Raw genomic sequence first — 21477 nt, forward strand, 5'->3', positions numbered from 1 at the left:
AGTCCTCAGGTCAATGGCACCGACTCTAAGCAGAACTAATTTTATAATCATGACAAAATCTCAGCAGTGACCTGCAGCTTATAGCTGATTACATGATAGTAAATTTCATGTATTCTGGGATACAGTATAAAGCCATGAATATACCTACAAATGCTTAGATCACAAAGCCTAGCACAGTCTAATAGCATCTATAGTAAGAGTCGGTGTGGAGAGCACATCGTGGGGACACTATCGTCCAGTAACATCTGTAGAGAGAGTTGGTGTGGGGAGCACATCGTGGGGACAACCGTCAGAAGCTCACACTGGTGGTGTAGTTGGAGGTGTCTCACTTTTGTCTTCTCTTACTAATATGCAAATAATTCTCAAACTTATAAAATTTCATAAAGAAACACACATATCTGTAACTCCATATTCCCAGCAGGATGATAGTAGACTTTAGACAGGGAATAATAACCAAAGTAATGATTTTTCTTTCTAAGTGTCTGTTAGTAAGAATTAAGTAGGCGAGGGAGTCTGTAAGTGTGTTTAGGGCAACAGGTGTCAAAGTTCTGTTTCAAATGCTCAGTAGTTAGCCTGGGGTCCTTCACCAACCACTGCAGACTCCACATTTGGACACGTTGTTTTTGGTGGAATACTGAAGCTGTTTCTGGCACCAGTGATTCTTTTTGCCCTCAAATAGAAAATGCAAATTCTTTCTTACATGGCCTTTAAAGAAAGGTTTTGTTTTCATCCCATGATTGTAACAATTTCAACAATTACAGTTTTGGGAAGTGTTCTACAGATAGGAGTTTAAATTCAACAAACAACTCTTTACAAAGAAATGATTTAGATTTTAAAAATAGTTTCAGGTGCTCTGTTCCTGGGCAGTGTATTGGAGCCGCGGTGGTTTGGGAAGACATACTATTTGAAGAGAGTCTTTAAGGGTGCTTTGAATGCAAAATGTACATTTACTCTTCACACTCAGTCTCTTTCCGTGCCATGTATGCAGACCTCATCACTAACACATATTTGCCCTCTGTGTTTAGTGCATTCCTGGCGGTGGGGGAAAGCTCAGGCGTAGCAGGAGATGCCGCTCTTGAACTGACTGAGCAAAAAACAAACGTGATGGTCCTGGATCTCTGCCACAAACCAGGTGGCAGCGAGTACCTGAGGCGAATTTATCACATCATGCGGCTCAATGAGGTAGGGAAACGCTCTTTTTACCGAGCAATTAGGTGTGTACTGGCCTGAGGCAGCGTCTGCTGGCAGCTAAGGGTAGTCAAGGAGGTGATAATACTTCTTAAAGTCAATACTAAACTCAATATTACATTATTAATAGAACCTATTTAGCCCTGGCTGCTCTGCATGTACAGAAAAAGGCTTCCTGAAACAATATAGGTTTTATTTATATGATTTAAACAATAACACAGCTCATAAACTCAGTTCAGTTCTGAAATATAGAGATGAGAAATGTAGTTTGGGAATTGTGTGTTTGTGGTGCGTTCAGCAGATTTTGCAGTCTGGTATTTGTAGAAATGAAGGATTTTCTGAGGAGAAAGAGCTATTTTCCTTGGGTTGATAAAGTTGAGAATTTCCTATGTAATAACAAACAAAAACTTCAAATTATAAAGTCATCAGGAATATAATGATCTTGTGTGCTTTTTTTTTTCCATTTTGAAACTGGGTCTCACTGTGTAGCCTGGCTGGTCTGGAACTTGTTTTGTAAAACAGAGTCTCAGAGATCTGCTTGCCCTGGCCTTTAGCATGCTGGGATTGAAGGCTTGTGTTATCACACCCAGTTCTACTGTGATCTTTATTTGGGGAACTCAGGAATTCTGCCTTGCTTTGACTTACTGAAATTCCTCCCTTGGGAAGACTTGTTCTTCAGGGGTTTATATGTCTGGTCACTCAGGTTGGCTTGAGCAGCTCCTGTGAGGACAGTGGGGCAGGGTTTGCAGTATGATTGCCCTCAGAGATCATCAGAAGCTCTATGGACAGAAATGAGGGCAGACTGTAAGAGCTGGAGGGACAAGACTGTGTTCTAGGAATGGCAGAAGCTCCACACTTTAGTCTCACCAACATGATCAAGGAAAACAGTAGTAGCCATGCCGAAGTAACCTCAGCCACACAAGGAACTGCAGGCAGCTGATGAAGGCTGAGAGTGGGGAACAGTGTTCGGAAAGAACATGCCAAAAGCTTAGCCACCGTAGTGCCTAGACAGTCTCTCACTCATTGGAACCAGGCTGGCAGCGGCAGCGGTCCTCCTCCTCTAGCCACCGCGTTACCGTGGTGGGAGGCATGTGGACCCACGCTCACCCTTGCACAGCAGGGGCTCTTACCCACTGAGCCGTCTGGACAGCCGCAAGAAATTGTTGCTGCCCTATACTCACATGTGTACCTGTGCGTGATGTGTGCACTTGAGGAAGTGCACATCCAGGGAGAGCTTTGTGGAGCCCTTGCTTTCCTTTCGCTTCCAGGTGGATTCCGGAGATCAAACTCAGATCATCATGGTTGTGGAGCAAGGCCATCTAACTGGCCTAAGAAACTGATTTGTAAGGAGCACAAATTATCAACATAGCAGAGAAAACACACACAAGAGAAAGCATTTTTCAGAATTGGCAGCAAATTTACATTTTTGCTAAACAGTACAAGCAGGAAAGTCTAAATGTAGTTTTAACAGTGGAAATGAATTAAGAAAAATTGTTAATAGCCAAAGCAAATTATTTCTTCCCAATGAGATTTTTATTCCTTTAAAAATCTGACTTAAATTATAATGGAGAAAACTTTTGTTTCTGCTCTATGTCTTAGTCATAAAATTATTTCTCTTAGATTTCTCATTACCAAATCATATTTAATAAGTCTTTGTTTCATTACATAACTGATCTGTTTAATGAGATGTTCTGCAATTAGAAAATTAAAGAAATCACTATTGTTAATTACAGTAGTATTTTATTCATATTTTTAGCATTTTTTATCTAAAATTTGCCTTTCATAATGGTCACAGTGTACATCATAAAGATGCAGGGACACACACAGTGAAACACATGGACACAGTGTGCATCAGGAAGGCACAGGGACACACACACAGCACAGTGAAACAAGACTAGATCGTTGGCTTCTTGTCACAACTGTGTGACTCACTCCATGAGCCCTCAGAGCTGTCCTCTGGCCTTTCAAGCCGGAGTGTGGTGCTGAGCTGCTTTGTTGCGAAACTTTCACCTGCTCTCCTATCCCTGGAGCGACAGGGATGGTTCTGGCCAGGTAGTGGCTGAGAGTCTGCCCTTCTAACAGGCTCCCAGGTGAGACTGCTGCTGCTGCCTGTGCACCACACAGGGTGGTGAGGGTTTTCGATGAGCCCTGGGGTGCTCTTCAGCTCTAACATACTGGAATGTGTATTAGCTGCAAACCTGGGGGTATATTGTGGTGTATTAAAAAGCCAGGCAAATCTTTATTTTTATTTATGAAGTGACTTATTAATAGCAAACATTTGTTAGGTTGATGGTATTCTTTTAGTCATTTTAATTTGTTGTTTTCCAAAAAGAGTTTCATAAAACAGATTAGGGATGTTCGCCTTCCTTATTTATGGGTAGAAAATGAGCTATAATGCAGGAGATTCTGTCTTCTTGTCCAGGACTGCACCAGTGCTTGGATGATTACAACTATATACTCTGAGTTTCTCTTGAGCCTTGATAGTTTTCAGTCCACAGCATGGAAATTAAGTGTGTGGGAGTTCGCATTATAAATAGTTCCATAGAGAATGAGTCTCCTTACAGTAAAATCAGGATACTTGCTGTTCTGCTGAACCCAGAGTAGGGAGCAACTGTATTTAATGCATGAATGAGCAGCGTTTTCCTGTGCACAGTGATGCACGGCGGTTATGTTTTGGTGCCCAGACATCGTAATGCATGAAGCCAATGATGAGACAATGCCTGTTCAAAAGATTGCAACATATCAAGCACTCGTTCAACATATGAGAATTTCTTGAATGTTTTTAAAACTCTGTAATATGTTAGGATTAACTTGGATTTGATAGGTTTACTGTGATAGTGATATGTACTCAGCTGTGTATCTCAGAGTAGGTGTTCTTCCTGAGGCCAGCAGTACACTGTTATCTAGATATGAACTAGAAGTGTAAGCTGAGGTTTTGACCACCCTGACCCCGGGCTTCTTCTCCTAAAGGAATATTTAAAGGAACAACTGTCTGCTACGAATGGTTCAGAGGAAAAGCCACTACCCAGCCAACCCTTGAAAGTGACCTTGAGGAATGTAGACAATCAGCCTCCTGTTTTTAACCCTTTCTGTGTGCAAAAGATGTTCAGTGAGAACATGCTGGATCAGGTATGTGGAAATTAAGTGTAAAATTCAACTTAAATGTATAGTTTCTGTCCATCAGAAGTAAGACACAACCCATATTACTGTTGTAACGTAGTCTTCCTCCACACACTTTGTTTGTTTGTTTAGGAAGCGAAAATTCACATTGTCATTTACATGACCTGGACAAGGTGCTTGGGTTCTTCAGCTTATTTCCATGTTAAACTGGCTCCTATGTTTGAGCTATAAAACTTAGCACCTGGATCCTGCTGCTGTCAGGCTGTGTCTGCACAAGGCTAAAGAGCCAAGCATTTCTTGTGACTCTTCCCTCCCTTGAGTCGGCCCCTCATTTAGGACACATGTTTACCTAACATCTGTCTGCCTCTGTGAATGTGTCCAGAGAATCAGAAAGCACTTTAAATGATTTGTAGAACACTGAGAACCATTATAAAAGGCACAAGATGAATTTGGTTTTTATAACCATAGACACATCCCCAAATTTTAAAATGGATTTTCTAATGACTTTAAAGCAAAAATATTTAGATTAAAGTCAACATGATAAAAACAATATTTTTTAGGAGTCAGATTTTGCCATTATTTCAGCTGTGTACTTTTAATTTCATTAAAAAAGATTCTTTCCACAAGATGTGTGAATTGAATTGCTTTTGTTTTGTTTGATCTTTCACTTTCTTTTTTTCTTTCTTTCTTTTCTTTCTTTCTTCCTTTCTCTTTCTTTCTTCTTCCTTCTCTCTCTCTCTCTTTTTTTTTTTTTTTTTTTTTTAATTTCCCAGAACGCTCCTGACAGACAGCTTGCATGAGCAGGGCAGAAAAGAAGGGCTTGGCCTAGAGTGCTGGTGAAAATGAGAATTCAAACACTGGCCTGATTTGGCATGCAGATGATACTTTAACCATGCCTGTTACAGCTCTCGTCCACATCCATCAATACTGTAGTAGAATAAGACCTTCAAATGCTGACAAGCCGGGCCGAATTCTCCTGCTCTCTGACAGGGTTGTAGCGCTCGATTTATCAGCAGTGACAAGGGGTCGTTCTGGTTGCATTTCAGAGACCATGCTGCAAAGACTATGCTGGTGTCTCATTATCCAAACTGTTTAGTTTACAGAGCAGAAGATCCTGTAATTAGGTTTAAACCTAATGTATAAGGTATAGTTTATTGGATGCTTCTTATGCTGCACATTAGATTGCTCTAAATCACAAATAATTATTGCAGCTATTAAATCACCCTTTTTCATTTAAATAAATAGCATGTTTACCAAGTTCTGAATTATGAGACTATTTTTCACAGTAATTTTCTCCGTACTTTGATGTGAAGTTATCTAGTAATGAGAGAAGAGAATCGTGTATGTTATTTACATTTGAAAACCTTTACAATTTTCTACTAACAAAAAATAATAATAGCACTAGTGTCCGACTCTGACTGAGGTGGATCTTATAGTTTGAGGCTTAGTGTTTACTGAGTTTCCCTTTGGTGTCCATACTGAGGTACTAGACAACAGCCTGTGGCAATAATGCCACACACGAGAAGCCACCAAGTCACCATGCTCACCTTCCCGAATCACCCTCCAAACAAAACTTGATGGGTAAATGCCATTAAAATTTGGAAAAATAACGAATCCGGAAATTGATTTATATTTTTATAAATAATGACTACATCCCTAAATGGACTTATAAATTAATTGCTGTCCTATTGGAATAAACACCTCCTTTGTGGACATGATTGATGTGATCTGTCCAAGTCCTTGTTCTGAGCTCCTCCTTTTTAGTTAGCGAGTCACAGCTGGGAATGGAATTCACTGATCACATTAATTCTGATTAATAACTAACAATAGTGTCTTCTCATTCGTTAACAGGCAGCCACAGCAACATGGTGCTGGAATTGGTCAAACTTGCTGCCAAATTGCCTGCGAGTGGATAAGATGACCTTTGGTGCACTACTCAAGCACAGGTGAGAAGACTGGAGTTGGGGCTCAGGTAGTGTGTGTAGAATGTATGTCAGCTTTCAGAGAGTGAAAACATTTTATTGGCAGGGTAATCTCCTATTTTCTGTTTTTTGAGGCACCCATCATAAACAAATATGACTAAACTTTTATGTATACATTAAAAATTCTGTTTCCTGTAATGAATAGTTGCAAAATTAGTTGATTTTGTCTTAATTTTAAATATTTTTTACTTTGCCTATTGAATGGTTTACTATTCTAAACACAAAAGGTTGCTGACTTAAATGCCATGGTGGCATTTAAAAGGTATTCCTGTGTTTAGAACAGTCTCGTGAGAGCATGCAAAATGCAGAACAGATTATCTGCTCCAGCGAGGGCCAATATGAGGAAGACTGTCAAGACTGAATTGTTTCACGTTCCAGCCAGATATTCTGACACTGCCTATAATACTCTCCAGTGCAGGTTGTTTAAACACAAACACACACACACAAACACACACCCTTCTTTTGTTGTTCATACGTTATCTTTAGGCTTCTAGCTAAATATGGGAATTAATTTCTGTTTAATCTTTGTGATGGAGATCCATGTTTTTGCAAAATATTGACTATTTTCCTTGAAAAACATAATGGCAAAGACATGAAAGAATTATATCATCCTTGAGAAATTTGAGCATATGAAAGAGAATATCTAAAAGAGATTGAAGTATTTCCTAAACAAAACTTTGTAAAACAAAACTTCAATGCATGTATTACTGGTAAAAGTTATACCTCAGATATGTGGTCACAATAGCATTATAATATTTTGCCTGCAAATTAAGATGATTTGTCTATTAGGACCAAGTTGAACAAATGAGCAACTTCCTGTTGAAAGACAGAGTGTTTCCCTCAGCAATTAGCCCGCATGCTCTTCATTTTTAGTGTTTGGTAGAAGTACTCTGGTCCCACCCCCATGTTATCTGAAAATGGGAGAGGTGGGTTGATGAAAGCAAGACCGGGTCCTGTTGAACCAAATTATATGGTTTGAGTACAATATATAAATTTTTATATGGCATCACACTAGAAAAGTTAAGCCTTTCCCCCTACTATTCAAAAAGTTTAGAGTTTGTGTAGATTAAACATTATCATTTCCTAATTTTTCTTTAGTAGCTTCTAATCAACTAAATGGTATTCTAGGGACAGCACATCTTTCAAACTTGCTCCATTAGCATTGTATAATATCCATGTACAAGGACTTTCTGTTTTAACAGAAATTGTATATTGTTATCTGTGTTTAAGAAGAATATTGTTTAATCATAGATTTCAATTAAGTCACTGGATATTAAGGTGTATTTCCCTGTGATATGTGCAAGAGTGAGTAGGAGGAAAAAATAACCTGCAAATTTCCTGCAGAATAGCAGGTCAGACAGTTCCCTTAGCTCAGGCTCATGAATCTTTAATAAAGGCAGCTACAATCTAATCTTAATAAGAACCTGGGATTTTACGGAATGGTGTGAAAAGCATTCTACTGAAAACTAGGAGACACCACAAGCGACAGTGGGCCTAATTGATTCACCCTGAGTGATGGGAGACCTCTGAGATGACCACCAGCTGCCGCACCATTTATTTTAAGTTTTATTTATGAGTTTGGATTGTTATTGAGCTGGTAAGAAAAGAGTTTCTGCTGTTTTTCTCTAAAATTCTAAAACACTCTCTTTTTTGACCTACCTAAAAATGCTGAGATTTAAAATATAGGGATTTTGTGCTAATGTGACTGTCTGAAGAGTACATGATTGAAAATGAGACCACAGAAGAATGACCATTTAGAATGAGGGCTGTGTGTGCCATCCACTGTCTGCAAGGTGACACTTGTTCCTTACAGTGCAGTCTCAGTGCTAGGGGAGACTCCAGAGGAGCCCACTTTGGCACCAAATCACCAACTGTACCAGTGACTCATCCCCTTTCTGCTCCGTTCTTGGTGATAACGATGTACTGATTATGGCTTATATGCATGAATGAGGCTGTGAATGTTGTTGGTAGACCTAATGCTATGAAGCAAGCTGAACTCAATATGCAAATATCAAAAACTGTTTAGGAGGACAGCATCCATGTGATTTCCTTCTAAAATGTCTTTGTGACCAGACCAGACTCCCCTCATCGCTAGCATAAGACAAGCATGAGAAAGTACAATTCCTGAGTTCTCAGGAGCTTATATTTTGACTTTAGATTTCCGTATAGATAAAATGAAACTATGTTGCTACTCCATGGAGTTAACACACCAAGAGTGTTAAAATGTTTGCAAGTCAAAACACCTCTGCAGGAAGGTGTCCAGTGTTAGTTCTGTTGGGTAAGGAGAGTGTGAAGATTCACTGTAGCTCACTTGGTAGAGTTCTCTTGTCATGTATGAGGCCCATTGTTTAATCTGTTCTAAAATAAATGAATAGTTGTCAAATGAATTCCCCCAAGTCACCAAGTTTGTAGCCAATCCAGGCCTAAATCAATAGGTAAGGCTAGGCAAGATGGCTATCAGAGCATAGGGCCTATGGGTTTAGGAGACAACTGGGGAGCAAAAACATCAAGAAATCAAGAGGCCAACATAGCCATTTATGAGATAAGGACCCAGAGCTGAATATTTGACAGACAGCTTAAATGTATTCAAGAGAAATCTTGGTGGCAACAATATATGTATCTAGGGCAATTCTGGATTTTCTTATGTAAGCAGTTTCAGTGTTATTCCAAAGGCAGAGTAAGGGGACCCTGATGAGTCCTTGTTGGGAATATGACCTGTGCTCCATCAATAGTCTCACACCGAAGTGCTTCTCTCTGATCCATGATCCTCTACAGGTTGCCTTCTTCAGGTTCTTTGAACTCTCCATTTCTCACCATGAGGCCCCTCAGCAATTCACAAGGACACACCATCCCATTGGGATAAATATTACCTTCCAAAAGTGATTGTCCTTTTCTTACCACCTATTTAAAAAGGTCTGTGAGTCACCCTGTGTTTCTCTGTGGTTCTCTCTCTCTCTCTCTCTCTCTCTCTCTCTCTCTCTCTCTCTCTCTCTCTCTGGTTTTTCGAGACAGGGTTTCTTTGTAGCTTTTGAGCCTGTCCTGGAACTAGTTCTTGCAGACTAGGCTGGCCTCAAACTACAGAGATCCACCTTCCTCTGCCTCCCGAGTGCTGGCACTCAAGGCATGTGCCACCACTCCCCAGCTTGTGTTTTTTTCTTAATTATAATCTAAAATCTCAATTTTAATTTATATTCTTTCATTCATATGCTCTAGAGTAAAGCATAAATTCTGTGAAATTAGTGCGTGCTTTGTTTCAACACTGACAGCATTGCCTTAAACAATCTGAGAGCACAGTGGGCTCTCGGCAGCATTAGCTGAAATTACAATAAACGAAGACTAGGAATGTACAGGAAAATGTTGGCTCCCAACAGGTTAGTACAGGGTGGGTCGTCCCCAGATGTGATGCTGTATCAATGGCCATGTAGGCATGCAAAATGTTCTCTGGTAAATATCAAGTTAAAGAACTATAGCAATGTATGTTTATCCTCTGAGTTTTCAACGTTTGGATGGCAGTCAGGTTATTTGTAATCTTTCTATTTAAAATGCCTGGTTTATTTTTATTATGTGAAATTTGGCTCAGATTAAAAGAACAGGAAGCTGGTCTTTCTTTTTAATTAATTGGCCCACTTCAAGCCATAACCCTGTCAGCAACAAAGCCTGTTCTTGACTATCTGCTTCCTAAGTCTTCTGACATTCGAGCGGAAGGGTTTGTGTCTGATGACACTAAACTCGGAGGTGGAAACTGTCAGATGGGGTCAGCTGCCGTCAGTGTCCAGCCCAGCCTTTGTAAATTAATTATGAAGGATTTATTTCCTGAGACATTTGAAAAAAATGAAGTATCTGATATCTTATGGAAGAAATCCTGAATATGTATCAATGATATACGTGTTTCAGTTTATTAAGTTTGCTGTTATAGAAAATGAAAGCTCCTGGAGGCTCAGAAAACCAGCACATTGATCAGCTGTACACTTTCCCTAATGTCCTGGAAGAGTAAGTGCTGTGATCGTACATTGATCTTTCGAAATAATCAAGGTTCTTATCCCTGCTTCTTACTGTTCCATTCCTACTTTTATTCTCCTTGGCTTTAAAATAAATCCAGAGCATCGAAGGGTGGTGATTGCATTTCTGGAAAGTGCATCTAAGGCACACTCTGCTCCTTCCTCCATGGCTGATCTCCAGATGGCCATTTGATATTGTTTGCCTTGTCACAGGAACAGATTTATGTTGCTTCTCTTCTCTTTACCTTATTTACTCAGACTAATTCCCAAGAATTGTGGTGTTGAAAATAACGTGCTAATACAGTAGCATGCTATGCTATTTTACAATCTAAATATACTGCATATGAGTTTGGCTTCAAGTTGAGCAAACACAATTAAATATGATGGCAGGAACAGCCGAAGGGGTGGTGGTGGCAGATTTCTGGCTGTCACACTGGGGCCTTTCCAGGTGGACAATAACCGTGTATCTGAGAGGAAAACGACGTTAGGAAATGTGTTGAAAAAGAGCTGTTGATCAGTGGAGTTGTTAGCCTTTACTAACAAATATGAAGTGACTTTACTCTGTGTCACATGACAGTGTGTGCCCTACCATGGACTCCTATCAGATGACAGAGCATGCCCTACTATGGGTTGTAAAAGGAAGCGGCGGGCTGCGTTCTGCTGCCCGGATCCCTGGCTAGCTTACACCGGAAATAATTACACTGAAACTGTATTCTTTTAAACACTGCCTGGCCCATTATATCTCCAACCTCTTATTGGCTAACCCTCACATCTTTATTCAACCCATTTCTAATAATCTGTATCTCACCACGAGGTCGTGGTTTACTGGGAAAGATTCAGCATGTCTGACCTGGCAGCTTCATGGTGGGCGGCTCTCTGCCTCAGCCTGACTCTGCTTCTTTCTCCCAACATTCTGTTCTGTCTACTTCGCCTATCTAAGCTGCTCTCCTATCAAAAACCAAGGCAGTTTCTTTATTAACCAATGAAAGTAGCACACAGACAGATGACCCTCCTCCATCAATGGGTAGTGAAGAGGAATGGCTGTCTCTGGCCTTGAAACGCATACCCGGCCCTCCCAAGTAACTGTTAGTAGGCACTACTGCCATTAGTATAATGTTTCTAGTTGTTTATGGCAGTAAAGCCCAGAGGTGGCTTTAAGGAATGATACTGTCTTATGAGTCCACACCTCCTGGTTGTTACACACATTACCTGTGCTGTGGCATTCAAACTTGGTGTCTGTTGGTGTTGTTTGTTTTTGTCAAGTTCCAGCTCCATAGAGGACCCTTTGCTCCCCACCTCCACCAAAAGTCCCTGGCCTCACTTACTCCCACCATTGTCTTATCTTTTCTTTCCTTCTTTCTTTCTTTCTTTCTTTCTTTCTTTCTTTCTCTCTCTCTCTTTCTTTCTTTCTTTTTCTTTCTTCCTTCCTTTCTTTCTTAATTTCTTTGTGGTTACTAAATTTAATTCAACTATTGTACCCAGTTTTGCCTCATAAAAATAATAAAACATTCCTATAAAATTGCATTATGATGTAAGGATAGGTTTCTTGCTCTGACATAGTGCTAGAATAACGTTGGCACCAAATGCACGTAAACAAAATGTTAAGGCTTAATGCAGGTGTGAGAACTGTATACCGCTGGATTTAGCTGGGCAGGGCCTCTTCCTGGGCAGCACACTGCCCATGCTCTGGGCCCAGTTTCACTCCTATCTTTTTAAACAGAGGGCTGCACTCACGTCCGAAATCCCATACAGCATCATGTATGCTTGCTTCATATGTGTTTAGGATGACTAAATTTAACACTGCAGAGATGAGGATTGGTACACAAACCAGACTCATCAACACCTTGTTTTCTATTGAGAAACATGTATGCCCGTTGTTCTTTGTGGTATATACAACATCTTCACACAAATACCTGTGGCCCTTACTATAACCATGTCATGGCAACTAGTACTTGAATGACACAATCTTTACTCAGTGTCCGATGCTTTATGCAGTAGTATTCCCTACTTCTGGTCAGTTTTTCTTTTTTCTTGCTTTTTCTATTTTTGGCTCTATACTTCTTGCAACAATATTAACGTTGTGGAAACAGTGGAGAGAGTTGCTGCATGGCTTGAATAATTAAAGCTCTCTACATACACGCTTCACTATAATCTTACCGTAACCTTCTAAGATAGATCAATGTCATCGTTTTCTTCATAATAAAACCAGTGCACAGAAGTCTAAAGAATGTGTTCAGTTCCTGATTCAATCCCATGTTCTGAACAACTTTTGTCTAATGACTCTGAAGACTTCTGCTTTAGCCAACACAAAAGGGCCAGGAAGAAATGGCCCTTTTCTCTTTTTCTCTGGAGAACATTCCTGAGGGCCTTCCATCCCCAGACCACATGGATTATTCTTGTTCCTCCTTGCTTCCTGGATAATCACCTGACCAGATGTAGCCATCTGATCCCACTTTCTTCTTCTGTGTACCCCAGGTTCACTTCCATCACAGCCCTGCTGTTCTAATACTTAAGCATCTACTGTGGTCAAGGCATTTATTTGGAAAACAACTATTTTCTAGGTAATATACTTAAACACTGATGAGCTGAATAACATTTCAGTCAGTCCTGAATCACATATATGGTAGAGTCTTGTGAGATAAGACTGTACCACTAACATTGAAGTCTTCTCAGGTTGTGTACTCTGTGATCTTAGCATGATGAGAAAATGGCCTAATTACTCATTTCTCAGAATGCATCCCTATCATCAATCAACACAGAACTGTACCTTGACAGATCTGCTAGTGTTATTGAGACTTAGTAACCAATGCAGTAAGGTTCAAGTTACTCAATAAGAGTCTCTCACATGACCAGGCGGTGGTGGCACACACCTTTAATCCCAGCACTCGAGAGGCAGGCGGATCTCTGTGAATTCGAGACCAATCTGGTCTACAAGAGCTAGTTCCAGGACAGGCTCCAAAGCTACAGAGAAACCTGTCTTGAAAAACAAGACAAAACAAAAGAGTCTCCCACACTTCCTTCTCCAGTTTTGTGTTTGTTATTTCTCATCCTTTCGAGAAAGAGAGGTCTCTCATGTTGAAACTTTGAAAGATAAACTGAGTCCTTGGATTGGACTGGCATCAGGGCTATGGCTGGACTTTTACCTGTGGGTTTGAGAAGACCAACAAAGTCTCAAAGGAGCACGGTGACAAGGACACAGGGCTACTTAAGGACATTAGGGACAATTGGGGTGCGGGGACATGGTGGATACGAAAAACAGGTTCTTATATATATGGCAAGATTAAGTAACTGAATTATGTAAGTTAACAATGATGTAATTTAAACAAGATCTCCATTACCTGAATGAGAATATAAACAACCTAAATAAATATGTTAAATGCTACTGACAGAAGTGCAGAATTGGCAACATTTTGATGAAAGGAAAGTATAATAATTTTCTCAAAAGCAGCCTTGGGAGAATATTTTGCTTGTCACAGTGAACCAAAATTTACTTTGTAATAAATTTTCATCTACCTAATTATGCATTCACATGCTGGCACTTTGAGTTCTTGCAGTGGATCAAAAGCTATTTAAAAACTTGCTTGTATGGAACACATTCTCTTTTCAATGACTACTCTTTAAGTATTTCCCATTAACTACTGCTCAGACTCCAAAGCCTCTGGATGTTCCCTGCAGAAAGTTTTAGCATTGGCTCCGTCAGGAGCAGCGGCCGTGGGCCCTTCAGTCTGACTGTGGCGGCTTGAAGGCCAGGGCTCACTCACTACTGAGCATCTCAGCTGCTTTCTATTTCTATCCCATAATGTGAGGAAGTGGTCTCTCTGAAGATACTTCCTTATAGATTTATGTGTACTAAGTGCAATTAAAAATACCAAATCTGAGCAACAGTGAGTAATATTCTTTACCTTCTTTGTGTAGAGCATATTGTTGAGTTTCCTAGTATACTGCAGACCTACGGTGTTTGTACGGCGCTTGGAAAAACATTGCTTTCTTCCCCTGTCCCCAGCATTCTCACACTAATGGACCTGGGATCTATTTTTTAAATCTTTTCTCTTTACTCCATACAGTGCAGTCTTTGAGAAGGGCTTTAAAAATTAAGTTAGTCACTGAATATTTATCTTAATGTTGAAATTTATTTTACTACAAAATATAAAAATATATACATATAGCCTGGTGGTGGTAGCATACTCCTTTAATCCCAGCACATGGAGGCAGAGGCAGGCGATCTCTGTGAGTTCAGGGTCATCCTGATCTACAGAGCAAGTTCCATGACAGCCAGGGCTACATAGAGAAACCCTGTCTTGAAAAACGTGTGTGTGTGTGTGTGTGTGTGTGTGTGTATGTGTGTGTGTGTGTGTACACCTACACTTCAAATAGTAAAAGATGACCAGATATAGAATATAAAATACCTTTTCGTAACTCTTCAACCACATAAATTCCTCTCCAACTATAATTGCATGAAATAGTTTTGACTTTATTAATTTGGGTTAATAAGTCATTTAAGAGCTATTCCACATTCTTGTCAACTTAAAATTATAGTATTGGCTCAGTGCATTGAAACACACCAACTCATTCGCTTCCTCTCTGTGCTTTTCTGAAAACATAAACTAATTTTGTTTCTTTTCTTAGTCATGTTTATGTGCTATGTCATAACAATGGTAGGGTTCTCCCCATCCCTCGGTTATAAGATGAATTTACTGACCAGTTCTAAGTATTCCTTCAGCTGAAAGACAGAGCAGAGGTTACTCATGTGCAGACTCAGACAGCTAATAAAGTGAAGGATTGTGGGAGCTAAGTGCCTCCTAAAATCTATACTTGAGAACTCTGTGTGGAGGAAAAAAAAAAAAAAAACCTTTGTCCCGGGTTACGTTGTCTGCTTCCCTTAACTGGCATTTCTCAGTTCTTCTCATCCAAGATCAACCTATGGCCACCATTAAGTCGTCTGTGAGTCCCCACAGCTCTCATCTATAAACAAAGTAACCCATGTTAATTTTCAGCATGTGTCATCCTGACATTCACAGATACTTTTGACACCTGTCCACACCTGGGTGAGAACCTCAGGTGCTTCCTGCTCACACTTGTGCCATAAGGCATGTTTGTAAGAGGATGTTCAGGTTCCAGTGTGACTAAATTCTATTTGGACAGCTTCCTTTTGTTTCAGAACCTTCTGAGTTAAGGAAAGATTACCAACAAACAGGCTTTGCTAATTGACATATGAAGAACCTTCCAAAAATACTTTAAATCAAGTGATTATTAGAAACTAAACAATACTGAGCCAGACGGTGGTGGCGCACGCCTTTAATCCCAACACTCGGGAGGCAGAGGCAGGTGGATCTCTGTGAGTTCGAGGCCAGCCTGGTCTACAAGAGCAAGTTCTGGGACAGGCACTAAAGCAAACTAATCAATACTGAAATTCACAGAGTTATTAATCTCATTCCTGCTTCCTAACCTACCTTGTGATCTCACTTATCTGAGACAACAAATCCTTTTCATTTTTATATACAACTTTATTCTGGGTAAAGTTTTAAGTGACGAAAAAAACACAAATATTGAGATTTATAAAAGTAGATGAAATATATAATACTTGTTTTTTGATGTAACAGAGACTTTCTAAAGTTATAAAGAAGGGGCTTTCCATTTTATGCTATTGACTGGGAAGATTGTGAATCATTTCTTGTCACATGACTACTCAGGGCTAACAAATTAAATCTAATAACATCCAGAATCCAAAGGTCAGGACAGGAGCTCATACAGGGCAGAATCCGAGAGGCAGGAGCTGATGCAGAGGTCTTGGAGGGGTAGGGGACTGCTTGCTGGCTTGCTTCCCATGGCTTGCTCAGCCTGCTTCCTTATAGGACCCTGGACCAGCACCCAGTGATGGCACCGCCTGCATGGGCTGGGTCCTCCCCTATTGGATATCAGGGAGGCATTTCCTCTACCGAGGTTCTAGCTTATGTCAGCTTGACACACAAACACATCACTATTAAGCCACAGCTCTTCCTTTCCTATTCAACCCCAAGATTGCACATTAAAAACATAAATAACCTCAAAAGTCTCAGAGTCTTTACAAATTCAAACACATTAAAGTTTCAGTCCCTTCAAAATTGCCCATCTCTTTTTGAAAACTAAGTTGTTGTTGTTGTTTTTTTTTTTTTTAAATTCAAAGTCTCTCAACTTTGGACTCCAGTTAAATACTGTCTTACTTCAAGAGGGAAGAATCAGGGCACAGTCACAAGCAAACCACAGCAAAACAAAATTCCAGCTGTCCAGTCTCTGGGATTCATTCATAGTCTTCTGGACTCCTCCAAAGGGCTTGGGTCACTTCTGCTCCACCGTCTGCAACATGCACAGTTTGTGTCTTAGGTTCCTTCTGGCTCCACTCCACTGCTCCTGCTGTTCTTGGTGACCTTCACATGGTACCAGCATCTCCAAAACACTAGAGTCTTCTACAACTGGCCTGCAGTTTCACCAATAGCCTCTCATAGCTCTTGCCATTGTGCCGAGTGTCATGTAAAGCTGCTTTATATGATGACCCCCTTCAGTGCTGCCACTGAGGCTGCACCTTCACCAATGGCCTTTCCTGGCGTATCACAGTGACGAGCCCCGGCATCTCTTCATGACCCCTTCATGCCTTCAAATCCAGGACCACCTGGGTGATACCTATGCATTACTAAGTCTGGATACCAGCCCAAGGTACAACCTTGGCCACCTCTGGAACACAGCTTCTCTGTGTGTGCTCTCAGGGAACACTTCCCAGAAGAATTCACCTCAGTGATGCTGATCTCTTCTTAATCACCACTAATTTCTTAGCTCCAGCTGACCAGCAAAAAGAATCCCAGCAAAGCAAAGTTTTACTTTCATAGTCTGGTCTCTTGTTAATCACAGCTGATTCTTCATCCCCAGCTAACTAGAATCACACAATCTTAATTCAGAATAACAAATGGCCCTATCCAGTCTTTAAATATCCCTCTGAAACTTCATAAGCCAGGCCTCCATTCTTTGCACTACTCTCAATATTCTTATCTTTCATGCTCACCCAGAACACCCCACATAGCTCTTGATACTCACTGGCTCTTCTAGCCCAGAGTTCCAAAGGTCTTCCACTATCCTCCCCCCAACATGATCAGGCCTGGCACAGCAATATCTCATTGTCCTAGTACCAGTTTGACTTAGCTAGGTTTCTACTGCTGTGACAGAACATCATGACCAAAAGGCAGGTTGGGGGAGGAAAGGGTTTATTTGGCTTACACTTCAGCATTGCTGTTCATCACTGCAGGAAGTCAAGACAGCAACTCATACTGGGCAGGATCCTTGAGGCAGGAGCCGAGGCAGAGGCCATGGAGGGGAGCAGCTTACTGGCTTGCTTCTCCCTGACTTGCTCAGTAGAACCCAGGACCACCAGCCCAGGGATGGCACCACTCACCATGGGCTGGGTCTTCCCCCCGTGATTACTAATTGAGAAAATGCCTTACAACTTTATCTCATGAAGGCATTTCCTCAACTGAAGCTCCTTCATCTCTGCTGGCTCCAGCTTGTGTCAAGTTGACACAAATCAACCAGTACAGAGACAGGATCCCCTGCCACATATGAGTTTGTATAAAGGGCAGTCTAGATCCTTGGTACTTTATTTCTTAGAGAAAACATTTGCTGACTGACATAACATAAACCAGGCTGCTTGTAAGACCTCCATCCTTCTCTTCAGTCCAGCAAGACAGATACTGGGTAGGCAGCTGTGCGACCGCTCATTCACTGGGCACCACAGATAAAGAAATAAATCAGACAGCTCCAGCTCTCATAAAATTCAGAATCTCCTTTAGGTAAATGTCTTTTATAAAAAAAAAAGCAATGAATATAGCTATAATAGAGGTCCAGGCAAGTTTCCTTATACCTACAATAGAATGTGACGGTGGACAGATGAAGCGATGGAAGCTTTGCCATTCTGTGTTATAATTGAGTCTTAAATATTGTATTCTGGTTCACATCTGCAAATTGTAGTATTTTGGGAGGTTCTGGGATATTTGAGCCTTGAGACCTAGTATGTTGATGGAGACCACTAGGAGTCCGTCTTGAAGGGGACGCTGGCTTGTGGTGCTAACCCGATCTCTCTTCTTCCTGATAAGCCTCAGTCACATGTATTCCCTGCCATGATAGTCAGAAACCAGGACTCAAGAGGAATATTCTGTCCTTTAGGTTGTTTCTGTCAAGTGTTCTGTTGCAGAGATGAGGAACTCATCACACAGTCAGATAGGCAAGGCACGAGGCATTGTAATCCGAGTTGGGCATAGGTCAAATCAGAGCGTGAGAGAGTTGGTGCTGTAGCTTTCGACAGAGCTGCTCCTCATGTGATGGAGGCCTCCTCCCCAGACTGGGGTGCATCTGGACCATGGGGGAGCTCTTAGGAAGTCAGGCCTGGTGGGCAGATTGGGCCAATGAGTAAATGCTCCTAAAGGATATATCTGGAGCCCAGTCCCTTCTCCTTCCTTTTCCTTCATGTTACCAATGAGGAGAGACACTTTCTACATCAGGAAGTCCCCTCCACAATGTCTTCTTTCACCACAGGCCGCAAACTAACAAAGCCAACTGGGTATAAACTGAAATCTCTGGAATGACGAGGCAAAATAAACCCTTTTTGTTAGTAAGTTGCTTATCTCAGGTGATTGATCATAGGACAGTACCTGTCTAGTACAGGTAGAGTGCAGCAGACTGCTGTTTTAGCAAAGCAGTGGTTTTCGTCAGTGCATTTTCACTGTTAAATCTGTTCTGTTGACAGAGTAGAGACAAGTGAACGCATGTTAGCAGTTCAGGGCAGCTTCATACTGAGTTGAGGAAGTAGTCTGCAGTGAAGATGAAGAAGGGCATGGTCCTCTCAGACCTATTCCTGCACAATATTGAAATCCTTGACTTAATATGACCCTGAAGCTTCTTGGACATGTGTAAAGCAATTTCAGGGCCCATGCAATTCATAGATCAGATGGCCTTGGAGTCTGCTACTAAAATCCAATTTGCGTTCTTTTGCACAGCTTCAATGGGATGCACCTTAATAAGGACACTTTTGGCATGTGATTGATGGCTCTTGTGTCGAGATGTGCTAGTTTAATGGTGGCCTTGGTGAAGTAGGAGAGGTGTACCCGATTTGTCTGGCTCTCCATCACTCAGTTCTTACAGTCTCTTCTGGAGTGACAGTCTGCCGTTTAGTGCTTGAGATTTTCTCGGAATGGCAGTGGAATGCCTCAAAGAGGGGGAGCTGTTTGTACGGCAGCATGTTCTGGTTTCTGCTCCAAATGAACTTGTCTGAGATGACCTTAAATTAAATTATAGTCTCTGTTCGGTCTCAGAAGACGAAACAAAGTAAAATTGTTTGTTGATTAGCTGTTTCCTTTCAGCTTTCAGCTACATCTAGCAAGGACTTTAAAGCTGAAGTTCTGTCTCAGCAAATGGATAGATGCTCCTTCATAGCAAGTCTGGGTGTTTATTAGATGTGTGACTTCAATACACTCATTGGGAATAGTGTTATTCTTTACAAATTAAAAGCATCCGTAATTTTGCTACAAGGAAGAATATTTTCTTCTTCTCCCACATTTTGTTTAATAGTTTTCCTTCTTTTCAAGGAAAACACACACAGTCTGAAAATGCCCTTTTCCTGAAGTGTTCGCTTTGCTGATGTGGTTTTCATTTTCTCCTTTATGCTGTCGTGGAGGGTTGCCATCCTTGAAATGTGTGGCTTCTCTCCCAGAGCAGCAGATGGTATGACTAATGTGTACTTGGGTGCAGGATTTACCATGAGAGATGTTATCTAGGACAGCAGGAGATGGGAGTCCTGCCCTCAAAAAGCATTGATTCTTATCCCAATTGCATCATTGACATTCAAATTTAATCATTTTAAACTATGAAGAACTCCTAAGTTTAAAAAGGTTTGGGTGTATTTAAATTGTTCCTTTTTCTTTTTTTTTTCGTTTTTATGCAAAAAAAGTACTTTATCTAGAAACCATTTGGCTTACGTGCTTCCCAATCTTGCTACTTTAATGAAATACATGAGATAATCAGCTTCCAATGAGGTTTCACAGTTCTTGCTGAAAGAATATTCCAGTGACCTAAAATCTCCATTGTAACAACTCCACCACCCCAATACTCCTCTTTGCTGGGTGCTTATAATCTAAGCCTGCTGGGCTTTTGTGGTGTATTTAGATCCTTGTATAGCAAGTTATTCCAAGTATATCTGCAAATGTTTTCTTGACTGGTTTCCTCATTACTGAAAGACCTGCCAAGTCTTAGCAGGATATGATTTTGTGTGTGTAGGGTTATCTACCCAAGTCTGAACAAGCTTCACTTATGGAAGCCTGGTATATTGGTGTACCCCAAAGAAGCCACAGACAGGAGCAGGAGCAGAAGATCACCAATGGTGTAGTATATTTGTGTGGTTTAATTTTTATCTTTGGTGAATGGAAACACGAAATGACCCTGCTTATTCTCTAACAGTGTTCTATACTCTTGGAAGCTCTTTTAAAATGTGTGCTATCCTAATGAAAATGAATATTAAATCTTCTCATGTTATGGTTAGAAAACATTCTTCTTGATGGACTTCCTGAATTCAGAGCTGTTGAAGCCTGGTTCAAGGTCCAGGTGACCTGGACTGTACGTATTAAAGCACAGTAACAGATGTAAGTTCAGAATCTCATGGTTTCGTTTTCCAACTTAGTTGAGGTATTACTTTTTGATGATATAAGTAAATATTTTATTCTTTGAGGTTATCAAAATAAACATGAAGGACATTATATACACCGAGAGTACTTAGCCAATGTACCTTAGGATAATTTGAGAAGAGAACACATTGTGAGTCCTAGCATAACCTTTGTTGATATAGTCCAGTTAAGTTCCTGAATAAACCAGTATTCTAGCAGCCAAAAATCTACTCTCAAACCCTTCCAAATAATAGAATTGTAAACTTAGAATTATTACATATTTTTTATTCCATAATTCTTTGTTCAGATCTCAGATAAGAAACTGGGATAAAAGTAATGATTATGATGATTACAAAGACTTGGAAGAAGGGAGCCACTTTATTGCCTTGGGCACTAGTGCAAGTTCCAAGAATGCCATTTGCACTGCCTGTGAACTAGGAGAAGATAAGAGATTTAAACGTCGGTCAGGTTCTCAACTTGTGCTAATCATTTATAGAGATTAAAGCCAAGTGA

The 21477-nt window shown here is 40.7% G+C and overlaps 1 protein-coding gene across 6 annotated transcripts in view; it reads left to right on the forward strand.

The window, feature by feature from the left end:
• Kiaa0825 (KIAA0825 ortholog) overlaps nucleotides 1–21477 on the forward strand; it is a 460826-nt gene that overhangs the window by 207500 nt on the left and 231849 nt on the right. For all 6 annotated transcript variants that reach the window (XM_048424217.3, XM_048424236.3, XM_087896747.1 and 3 more), the window contains 3 exons: nucleotides 1026–1182; nucleotides 4159–4317; nucleotides 6160–6254. In XM_048424217.3, the coding sequence (XP_048280174.3) occupies nucleotides 1026–1182; nucleotides 4159–4317; nucleotides 6160–6254 (411 nt within the window). The remainder of the gene's footprint in view (nucleotides 1–1025; nucleotides 1183–4158; nucleotides 4318–6159; nucleotides 6255–21477) is intronic.

This window comes from Myodes glareolus, chromosome 15 (genome assembly GCF_982192425.1).
Source record: "Myodes glareolus chromosome 15, mMyoGla1.1, whole genome shotgun sequence".
NCBI lineage: Eukaryota > Metazoa > Chordata > Mammalia > Rodentia > Cricetidae > Myodes > Myodes glareolus.